The sequence below is a fragment of the Coenobita brevimanus genome, chromosome 46 (genome assembly GCF_032717465.1).
Source record: "Coenobita brevimanus isolate Jiangsu-jjx chromosome 46, ASM3271746v2, whole genome shotgun sequence".
NCBI classification, from domain to species: domain Eukaryota; kingdom Metazoa; phylum Arthropoda; class Malacostraca; order Decapoda; family Coenobitidae; genus Coenobita; species Coenobita brevimanus.
In genome coordinates, this window is record NC_136999.1 from 9,708,869 (window position 1) to 9,721,137 (window position 12,269).

Consider the following 12,269-nt stretch of genomic DNA (forward strand, 5'->3'; position numbering starts at 1 on the left):
CCCTCTAAACCTATTAAGTCAAGGGAATATATATTGGCTTTCTACTCTGGGATTTTTTTTTTAGTGCCTCTGACTCCGGACGCCAGTTCACAAGATCCGATGGTCCACTTACTACACACCAACAGAGAACAGGAACTCAGCAGTCTTTACATGTCGCCTGGTACATAGGAATATTTTTCTATCCCGCTCACGATCCCTAACCCCTTCCAGATCTGTTGATGACCAAGTGAAGTCAGACTGGAGGGTTTGTCCGCTAGCCACGAAGACATTCTTACCTCATACCTACGGTTCATCTTCCATGCAATTACGACTTACTGTAGCATGCAAGTTGTGAAAGTGGCCCAGCTCCGTCAGGTAAAAACAAACCAAGTATACCAAAATTAAAGAAGGCGGTTCGTGTTATGATACATAAAAAGCAGAAAAGTATGTTATGGTTTATCATGTTTTTGGGTCATTCAGTAAACCATGTCCCTTAATCTTACGGTCGTCTGCCTGAGCAACAAGCTAGACGAAACTATCAAGTACTTTCTAAGAAAAAGATGACAGAGATCGAACAGATACGTCTTGCTTCTGCAATCTTTTTGCCAAAAGAGCTTAAACAGTTTTATTCAGAGATGCCACTCCATACGAACATGGCAAACAAGGTTGACAAGGAAATGGACAGGAAGTTTCTTCTTATTTTTTTGTAGCTTTTCTGTTTAGAAATGTGGGAAACGAATTTAGATAAGTTACTCCATTATTTTTTTCTATACAAACAACTGACAACTATCTTCCTAACCACTTAGAGGGTAAACTGTCATTCATTTCAAGCATTTGGCTATCGCGAAACAAGGTTAGAGCTGCCTCGTATGGTATATCACATAAAGGATAATCTTTTTCATCTTTGCATATGTTTTCCTAGTTATCTAGTTGTATTTACCAAGTTACAGTGTAATGCATTTCGGCGAAGGTCGTGTCTGCATAACTACTTTTATCCAATGTGTGTGTGTGTGTGTGTGTGTGTGTGTGTGTGTGTTACAATGGGTGACAAATAGTACAGGAGACACTGCACAAGGTGGTACCTTCCTCGACAGTCAGTAGAAGGCGCTGTCAAACCTGAATTCCTGAAACGGCTTCTTGTTGCGTAGGTGTTGTTATTCCCTTCCCTGCCAGAGGATGTTTTATGGGGAAAACTGATATTCCTTTTACAGTCTTATTAATCCCTTTTAATCAGTGGCATATTTACTGATCACTGTATTCTTGCTTCGTCCAGGCAATTTTATTCAACTAACGACAGCTGTCACGTATAACGTACTGCTCTGGCTCAAGGCTTATCGAAATGTGAACCCAGTAGAGTGCAGGCTTAAACTGCCCTTCTCCTCCAATCTACATCTTCCTTTTGGGGGATAATGAGAGAGTTGAGGGACATTTGTGTTACAGGACACTGGAGCCACCTGCTTAAATCACTGTCACCACACGAAGGTGCCCTCTTCAATACCTGTCAGGCATAATGAAGGAGCTAATTAAAGGCTATACATAACCCCTTCTAATCGAAAAGTCTCTCCTCATCTGAACAAAATCGTCTGGTGGCAGTGAGAATAAAACGAAAAATAGGTCACCGATTTAAATGGGTTGAAGCTCTGGTGCCTTTGTTCCATTAGGCCTGCACGACGAGAGCGTTCCCTTTACCTGAATGACATCGTTCGGTAGTAAAAAAAAAAAAAAAAAAAAAAATGAAAGATAAAATATTGTACTAAAGGTTTTGTGGAGATCATTTCTAATCCCTTCACTACGAGATTTCAAGATAAAAAAATCAAAATCAAAACGTTAACTACTGAACGGCTTCATAAAAATTCTTTCTATCTTTCACTATAAAAGTACATTCCAAAACTTAATAATACATCAATAAATAAAAATGTCATCCCGCTGAAGGAGTAAGGGTAAACGGAAAATGGCTGGCATAATTAACAAATGAGTAAATAAATGAAAACCGGCCATACTACAATATTTATAGTCTAGTACGGTTCTCGCACTCCGGCTTTTTCCACATTTACGTCCCTGTCTCTCTTCGTTATGTGTATGCCTCACTTCACACAGCTCCCCCTCCTTCCCTACCTCCATCCCTTTCCTCTCTCCTCCCCTCCCTCCATCATTCTCCTCTCTTCCTCTCTCCCCCCATCCCTCTCTCCTCTCTCCACCTCTCTCTCTCTCCTCCCTTCCCTCTCTCCTCCACCTCCCCTCCTCCACTCATGACTGACACTCCCCGGGGGTCCAGGTAACAGAGTAGGGAGGGAGGGGGAGGAGGATAGAAGGGTGGATAAAAGCATGGAGGACGAGAGAGAGAGAGAGAGAGAGAGAGAGAGAGAGAGAGAGAGAGAGAGAGAGATGGACAGAGTGAGTCGGGGGGAGGGGGACAGAGATCGAGCAGCAACCAGCCTCATGCATGAACACGAGATCCACCTCGGAATAAAATGTTTGCTGGGGTGACGCCGACCGCAACACACACACACACACACACACACACAAATTCCGCATACATCATCCACAGCCATCTCTCTCTCTTCTCTCTGTCTTTTAGTCTCATTTTTTTTTTATATAACATTCACTCGAGTTTGGTGGTCAGGTATTTGGTATTTCTATGCTTGAAGAACAAAAATAAAAGAAAAAAGAAAAAATAATATTATGCCTAAAGTTTATATCTATGCCTGTCGACTGCACGATTATCAGTAAGACACAATACATTTCTTCCAAGTCCCAAAGTTCCTTAGAAAAAATCTTATTTACATTCTAACCCCTCCGCAACGCATTTAATTTATTCTCGCTACCATGAAAAGATTTTATTCAGCTCAAATTTAATCTCATGGGGCGATTAGGTTAATTAAAATTCTCTGTTTCTAATTTGAGGTTAATGAAGGCTATTATTAAATTTCGAGAATATCACAAACCTAAAAAAATCGCTTGTAGATAACGATAATAAATATAAATAAATCAATAAAAACCACGCCATTAGATTAAAGGAGTTAAGCTGAAGAAAATTTATGAATATGGTCCTTGAAAATATATAAAAATCGCCTAAATAATAAAATAAAATAAACTATGTAAAAAATGGGGATGAAAGGGGTTAAGACGAAGAAAATTTATGAATACACTCTTTGAAATCTTGACGTTGCCTTGGCCGGGGGAAGAAGAAAAACATGAGACAAACGGAATGCATGAATGGGAGAAAGATTTGATGTCTCTCTCGGGTAGCAAGGCTGAGGTTTCTTTTTCTTGTTCTGTTGCTTACTCTCTGTCTGTCTGTCTGTCTGTCTGTCTGTCTGTCTCTCTCTCTCTCTCTCTCTCTCTCTCTCTCATTCTGATTTCTTTATCCCCTTCTTCTTTCTTTCCTTGTTCCTCCTCTCCTTCCATATCATCACTGTTCCTTCCATTCTTTCCTTCTTTCCTCCTTTCCGTATCTCATCTCCTCTCTTCTCCCTCACTCTCTTTCCCATTTCTTCTTCTTCTCTCTTTCTCTCTCTCTCTCTCTTTGTCGCTACCAGACCACTTTATCCATGGTATCAATCAATTTATTATCGGCATGTCAGTAGCTAATATTCAACAATCGAGTGTAACTGCTCTCTAATAAACTGCTCCGCTTTATCTTCGTGCTCTTTTTGCTGGATGAGAGTCTTGGTCGCACCGTTAATGGCTCTGGAGACTTCGTAACCTCTCTTTCTTAGCGATTTATTCCCCACAACAAACCTCAATATCCTGTTCCATGTTACTGATGAAAAACTATGTCGATAATAAAGCGACATAAGTGAGATACAAGTCAGAGAGTAATGTGTAAAATATATCGCTTAGGATGAGGTGTGACGAAGCCTACTATGTCATCTAGAACACAGGCTTAAACCCTACTCACTCAAGCAATAACAACTGCAATAACGGTGGAATACTAGCAGTGTTACAGAAGCACAGGTTTAGCGTTGTTTGTAGTGTGCAATGTAGGTCTTAAAAAGAACTGCGATAAAAATTACCTTCAAAATCGACTGAATCACACTATAAATCACTGACATGCCCTAAACTTTATTTAATATTCACTGTTTATTTAAAGCTGCAAACTGACCGTGGATTCCTTAACACGCTGAAAATGTACTGAATTCAGAACTTAAGGGCATTATGTTGAATGGTGATTGACAAAAGCCCGTTTCGTGGTTCCTAGAATGTATTTTCTACCCCTTCAGTACGGTGACGTCTTTTATAGTTTATACCTGCAGTTAGCGAAATCAATTTGTTTGATTTAGGAGATCCTCTGGGAATGAGTAATTTCATGAAAGTGAAATATATAGGAGTACAAAGGAGAGTAAACAGCAACATGCTTACTGGTCCATTCGAGGTTATTCATCAGAGATAATACTATGAATATTCCAATTCTATAAGCAGAAGACAATGATAGGAAGACAAGAAGGCTCTCCCCTGCTCACCAAACCCTGCAGACAAGACCGGCAGGAAAAAGTGAGAAGGGCACCATGCAGCATAGAAAAACTGTGATGGACATTCCATAGGAAAGATTGAAAAGTGAAACTCTTTTACACTACCTTTATCTGTAAGAGAAAGGTAACATTAATTTCAAACATTAGCGCTGATGCTGCCTTCACCATGATCTGGGGAAGAGGGAAACACCATCTAAACCTTCCAGATCAAAAAAAAGTCTCCTGAGCTGAATAAAATCGCCCGGGGACGGCAGGTATAAAGCATCAGTCACGTTCTCGTTCGCTAAAGAAGACCAAAACGATAAATATTTGCTGTGTTTATGACGTCGAGGAGATTACTGGGTGTGTGGACTGATGGTCGAAAAGGTCGTTTCGTAGTGCCAAGAACTTAGTGTATATTTTTTTTTAAAGAATCAAAGGGTAATCGTGACGAATTCCGCTACGACCCCAGAGTAAAAAAAGGAAGAACAAAAAAAGTAAAGAAATGAAAAGAAAAAATGCTAAATAAAGTTGCCTGGAGATAGCAAGAAGAGAATGTCTAATACGTCATCGGACTGAAAGGATTAACGGTACTAGTATCAACGCTCTCAGACTCTTATGACTCATTCTCAGCTAAATAAAATCGTCTGGAGTTATCCCGACTATCAGAGGGTTAAATCTGTGTACGCAAGTCTCTAATTTCTGACGGCCATATTTAACTCAACCATGAAGAAGGGAAATGGTAAACACACTAGATTTCTAAGTCACCTTGCTATGGTTTATATCCCTCTGACTAAACGAGTACCTAGATGTCTTGGGTAGTTTCAAGGCGATGGGGTAACTTCTGTTCCAAACTTAGTACTTTGCTGGTTTGTACAGGAAAAGAAACTCCAGTGTATCTACTGAAGGACTCTCTCTCTCTCTCTCTCTCTCTCTCTCTCTCTCTCTCTCTCTCCCTCTCTCTCTCTCTCACACACACACACACACACACACACACACATTCTTTTTAATTTCAACTCTTTCTTGTGACAAAAAGTACGCATTTCATATCTCCTCCTTACTCGCAGTATTAATCCTTTCCACGCAGAACTGATATGAAGAATATAGACAAATGTGGGAATTTTTAGAGAATCGACCAAAAATTCTCCAATACTTGCCGCTAAACTATTTTTCGTGCGGCACACAAATTCAAAAGTAGGCGCAGTAATTCACGTTTCCCTTCGTAATATCGTCTATCATGAATAACAATGAATAATCCTACTATAACCGGTCTATAATGAATAATCCAAATAATCCTATGACTGAGTAGTGATCCTAATAAGCAGTCATTACCTACCAAAAAGGATGAATATTAACAAACGCTTCATGAGGATGGCCAGGCAGAGGTAATGTGTGATATCTGATAACTATGACATTTAGATAACTGCTAGTAGAGTGGTGTTATCACAGGACCTGAGAGGCGATAAGTGATAAGCAGCTTTAAGTCTTCATATATACTTATCACCTTACACTTCAAAGGCCTTTCCTTCCATCCTCTTCTGTCTTTCTTTCCTTCATTCTTTCCTTGTCCTTCTGCCTACGGGTGACTTTACACTCCCTTTTCTGTCTTTCTTTCCTTCATTCTTTCTTGTTTGGGTAGGGGTGGGTCACATCACCTGTAAATGAGGATGGTGATCTTTGGCCCTACGGATCCCTTGCCATTCAGAGAGGGTAAAACACGACTTCAGTGTGTACAATAAAGCTGTACCGTGACTAACCACTCACCTGAGGACCGGGGTTTGCTAGCTTGTTAATTAGTCCAGCTAAGACTCTGGTTTCGTTATGCTTTGTTAGTTTTTAATACCAGTACTCTTCCAACTAAACCGGGAAGACATTTAATTCCCTCACTGTACCATAACCCACCCAGAATAACGGTACTCTTCGGGCAAAAGAGGGATGATTTATGGTTTTCTGACTGTATCATAACCCACTCACAATACAGGTACTGTCCGGACAAAACATGGACGACATTCAGTTCCCTAACAGCACCATAACCCACCCACATTCCCGGCACACTTCAGACAAAACCGGGAACATAAATGACTGACTAAACATGTGACGATCCACCAGCCTGAAGACCGAATTGAGTCCAGTTAAGTCTATGGTTATGTTTAGCCAGTTTTCAATATTCTTCAAACAACATTGGAAAACATCTCTACCTTTCCCTCCCTGTGCCACCATCAACTCACCTGAAAACGGGCGATCGCTGTCCCTGCTTGTACCACAGGATAAGCTTCGGCGTGTCTCCTGGGTTCCGGGGTTTGAGGCGACAGGGCAGGTTGCAAGGCCGTCCTGACACACCCATCACGCTCACCACTGCAATGCAAGAAGGACACGGATGAAGTGCATGCAACCGATCACTGAAATACAAGGACATGGGTGAAGTGCATGCAACCGATCACTGAAATACAAGGACATGGGTGAAGTACATGCAATCCATCACTGAAATACAAGAAGGACATGGGTGAAGTGCATGCAATCCATCACTGAAGTACAAGGACATGGGTGAAGTACATGCAATCCATCACTGAAATACAAGAAGGACATGGGTGAAGTACTTGCCATCAACCAAGAAAATAATAGTGACATGATGAAGTACAAGGAATCACCACTTTGGATAATATAGAAAAAAAGAGAATAACATACCGGTGAAACATGACAAGAACACTGACATACAGGCAATCATCAACATCATCATCACTATCATCATCATCATTATCATCATCACTGTCAGGCTCATTAGTGAAACATGTTAATACTATAAAGTACAAAATATCATCATTATTATCACTCTCACCACTGAAACCATAAAGAAAACTCAAGAAGAAAACACGATGAGGTACTGTACAAAGGTAACATCCTCGTCGACACTGTGTACAAGAAAACGAAAACGAAATTACAAGCAGTTGTCTTTGTCAGTGTCGTTGTCATCATCTCAATCTGACCCAAAAGAGAAAAGAAATGCGCAAAAATAAAAGAAGACAATGACATACACGCGACCGCCATTGAAATACGAAAAACAGTGACAAACAATTATCCTCCTCTGTCTCCTTTTCTTTCTCTCCCTCCCCCTCTCTCACTTCCTCTCTCACTACCCCTCTTCCTCTCTCTCCCCCCCTCCCTCTCCAAATATTGCATTCCGATTGTCTAAGTGGTTACTGAGAAATTGGATACTCTGAGTGGGCGGAGAGGAGTGGACAGGATGGGCTGGGATTCTGGTGGGTGCCTGGGAAGGAAGGGTACACTACACCCTGTGAAGACTGGAGAAGTATGAGGTTCGATATAGGTGGGAGAGATAGAGATAGATAGACAGATAGATAGATAGATAGATAGAGAGAGAGAGAGAGAGAGAGAGAGAGAGAGAGAGAGAGATGCAGTGTCTCATTCAGGCATATCAAGTCTCACCACATTACTGCTCAAAGCTATGGAATAAAAGCCTCACCTCAGCTAAATAAAATCATCAGGTGGTAACAATATCATAAATAAAAGTGTCTGTTGTAAAAATAAAATAAAATCACGAAAGTGTAGAGGTTGTGTTTCATTTTAGCTTAAGAAAGGTCGTATTTTGTGTGCCTTTGGAAATTCGTAACACCTTCTCTTTGGCGACTTATTCTAAACAGTAAATATCAGTACCTTCTAGTGTGTTTTACTGAATATGTGGATATTAAAACCAAATTAAAACTGCATCAATTATAAGTGAATATTAAGGTGTAACATGCAAAATAAATCGCTAGAGAAGAGGTGTCAAAATGTCTCCAGTGCCTCTTAAAAGACAAGCCCAAGAAAATGTAAAACAGCATCGTACAATAAGTCTCACCATATCACCGCTGACAGATAGGAAATAATAACTTTTAAATAATAACATTTCGAATTTCCGAGCAACACATTATAACACACGGGGTCCTAACTCAACCCTGAAAAATACCTGTTAGCATATATCACACTGTTCCGCGTAACAATATCGCGTTTCTGGCACATATCTGTTACTGTAAAAAGGTTAACCTACAGAAACTCACGGGAAAACTTGTACATTTTAACGGTGTGGGTAGCTACTGCATAATGAGCCCACACACACACACACACACACACACACACACACACACACACACACACACACACACACACACACACACACACACACACCAATGAACGTACAATACCCACACACACGGATGTACGCAATGGTAGGCAACAGGAAGAAGACCAACATATAGCGTGAAATGTGGCGATAATGAAAAGGAAATGGAAGCACAACTGACAACGTACACTTCACAGCGAATAACTCACAAGATTAATACTTGGAGATGATCATTGCAGGGAGGCGGAGAAACAAAAATACCTGATATCCTTACACAGTTTAATCAATTCTACGACGTATCAGCACATGAAAGTCTCTTCTTGCAATGTGTGTAAGATTTCCATGGATCCGAAATGCGATGGAGGTCACTGGGAGGAGAAGGAGACCAAGTACGAGATGGAAAGAAAAGGCGTCAGTGACCTATGATCTCTGGCTGAAAGTGAGGAGGATAGAAGGAGACTAAAACAAGATCGAGAGATAAGGTGTGAGAATATACAGTATAAGGCAGGGTGGTGTGTGTGTGTGTGTGTGTGTGTGTGTGTGTGTGTGTGTGTGTGTGTGTGTGTGTGTGTGTGTGTGTGTGTAATTCACCGGGTCAGTCAGGATCACCTGATGGTCGTGATCGTCAGCTTTTACCCTCCCGGAAGGGAGCTGAGAGCTCATATAGTCCGATCTAAGGGCAAGGCTGTGACCTTCACACACGCACACACCCGTCCCCTTGCTCAAGGGGGACAGTAACCACCCACTTCGTCAGTGAAACTTTTCGCAATCTGAGCGAGGCGCGAACTCCCGTCTACCAGATGGCAAGCGAGAACGTTACCACTGCACCAGCGAGCGGTGTGTGTGTGTGTGTGTGTGTGTGTGTGTGTGTGTGTGTGTGTGTGTGTGTGTGTGTGTGTGTGTGTCGAGGGAGGAAGAGGGGTCGTTACTCTGTAGGGAAAGAAACGCCTGAGGTCAGGTTGTCGAGGCCATCCCTCACAGAATGCGGCATCAGGCAAGAGACAGATGGATACTCATAGACAGACAGCTGGAGGAAGAGACAGGGAAACACATCGACAGCCAAAGACAGACAGAGACAGATAAATAGGCAGATAGAAACAGATAGGTAGAGAAATATAAAGGAATATAGACAGATAGATAGACATAGATAGACAGAGAGACAGATAGACTGATAGACAGACAGACACATAAATAGATATAATATCGTAATGCGAAGCAGATTAGACGGGAAACAATTACCTGATCTGAATTTTACTCCAAGTTATTAGGAAGTTATTTTACATGTTTTACTAATGCGACACATGTTGATTAATTAAACTCACTAATTTATTCCTAGATGTCCTTGCCAACCGGATGCAACAGATAATGGAATTAGCTTTTATTTATTTTTTTATTTTTTACTGTTCATTGGCGACACACAATAATGGTGGTCTAGAATAAACGCCTGGTGGACTAGTGGGTCAAGATGCTTCAAGATAATTATCCGTAAGAGTTTGAGTTTGAAGGTTAGTTGGGGTTTATTGCTGATTTAATGCCACTCATGGAACAGCAACTGGTCACTCTCACCTTCGATGTCTGAACTGAATAGCCTAGCCCCGGGCCCTTACACTTCTCATGAGGCGGGAAAAAGGACTGAATAATAAATGAATAGATGTTAACAAAATTAATGCTTTTTACATTAACGCACCACCTAACCTTAACAAACTTAAGTCGCTTCTTCACAAGTCGGCAAACTTTCCTTCCCGTACTCTAATTTCAGCCAGTAGATCAACGCTGAGTTAGTGCTTTGAACTGTATGGCCCTCACAACTTAGAAATACGAGGAATGTTCAACCACTTCCATGCGATATTTCATTCTTGCTACCATCAGTATCCACTGAAGGTGTGACTCTCCCAAATGAAGGGGTTAGCTACAGCCCTCATTAATTACTTCACAACTAGCCGTCTCCTGATGAAAATAAAACCTAACAAATATACATAGTCAGGAGGGAGGAAGACTAAATCAATAAAAGACGTCACGGCACTGATCACAAAAGAGTTGGGTATTTTCAGTGTTCAAACTTTGGCTTAAAATTATCCTGGTACGAAAAGCACGGGATCACAAATTCTTTAACTCTTCGACTGCAGTAAGTTTCTCCGAGATGAACAAAACAATAAGTCGTAAGTTGGAATAAAATACGAAGTTCTTTATTTTCGGCCAAAAACGTCGAGCATGACCGTTTTTAACCTCATCCAGATCGATATTGTACTTTTTATTTAATTACTGTTGCTATAGACTATTTTATTTTCTGCTCTTGGGATGACTTTTCAAACTGGAGAGGTGAGATGTAGCATTAATTAACCCCACCAGTACATGAAGTTACCTCTGAGCTTAATAAGATCGTCTGGATATAGTACAATTAACATAAAATACGTCATCTCATTGAAGGGTTATTTATTATTGTTTATTTTATCTTTCTTTTGTGTGTGTCACAGTTTCCTCTTGTATACTGAGCACTGTTAGATCACCTGTCTTTAGCCGATATAAAATGTGAAGTAGGTAATTGGCAGCCAAAGGGATAAAAACATGATCTAAAATAGGGCCACCTTCGAGGGTCACAAAACATTCTGCTATAACAACACACAGCCGTCCAGTTAACAATTCAGGTCCCCATTATAGCTCTACGTGGGACCAGGCTAGGAAAGAAAAGACTCAACCCAAAGCTCTCGTAGGAGGTGTGAGATTCGAATCCGGAATCTCTCGGTTTTGGGCCAAGCATGTTTGTGATTACACCAAACCGAAACAAGGTCTAACTACCAATTTCATCCACTGTTAGTCGGGGTTGTTAGTAAGTACATCATCTATCTAATATACTATAGCACTAGCAGTGTGTGTGTGTGTGTGTGTGTGTGTGTGTGTGTGTGTGTGTGTGTGTGTGTGTGTGTGTGTGTGTGTGTGTGTGTGTGTTTTGGGCAGCCGAAACTACACATTCAAATCGCACCAAAATTGGCACAAAAACCACAAAAAAGTTGCTGACGTGAAAAAACTTGGTCCCATCACGATTGAAAAACTTTTACTATATTTAATGAACGATCACATTTCAACCAAAAAACACCGCTCCAGGCGTCCGGCATAGGATCTCCGTAGAATTTTCTGCCCATAGCTACGACTAAAATATACTAGAGCAGCGCGAGAGTCCTCCGCAGGAGCAAGTGCGAGGGGCCCGAGAGGCACGAGCACTTGTGAAAGAACTAAAACTGTTGTTCTGGCTTCTGGCTCATCTCAGACGTAAGCCTGGTGGACTGAAGGCTTTACTTTTGCCCTTCTCCTTCAGCCCGCCATCCTCCTTTCGGGGGACAGGGAAGTAGGTGACGAATGTTTTGACAAATCAAGCAGTTGGGCCACCCAGTTGTATCAGCGCCGCGACAAGAAGGCCTCCCTCTCCAGCACCAGATCTAGCGTGCATTTTGTTAATGATGAGGTTAATTAGAGTAGATGCAAAGACAGTGATATATATTAATTCACCCTCTTAGCTGTGACTGTCGCAACTAAATATTTGTTCTGGCTGACGTCACACGAAGTTTTTGCAACAGAGGAAAACGCTCAGCAGCTACATGGTTATATACAGCTATTATTATTTACACCATGAAGTAAGGTAATTTATGAAGTCTCTATGTATAAATGATTACCGGTGTATCATGTACGACTTTCCACAAAGTTTATAAATGAACAATGGATGAAGC

The 12,269-nt window shown here is 41.2% G+C and overlaps 1 protein-coding gene across 1 annotated transcript in view; it reads right to left on the bottom strand.

The window, feature by feature from the left end:
* The window catches only part of LOC145398806 (protein turtle homolog B-like), a 248,585-nt gene extending 241,739 nt beyond the window's left edge, over window positions 1-6,846 (bottom strand). Inside the window, exon 1 of the mRNA XM_080271615.1 lies at window positions 6,659-6,846. Coding sequence (XP_080127741.1) covers window positions 6,659-6,846 — 188 coding nt within the window. The remainder of the gene's footprint in view (window positions 1-6,658) is intronic.
* Window positions 6,847-12,269: the final 5,423 nt, after the last annotated feature.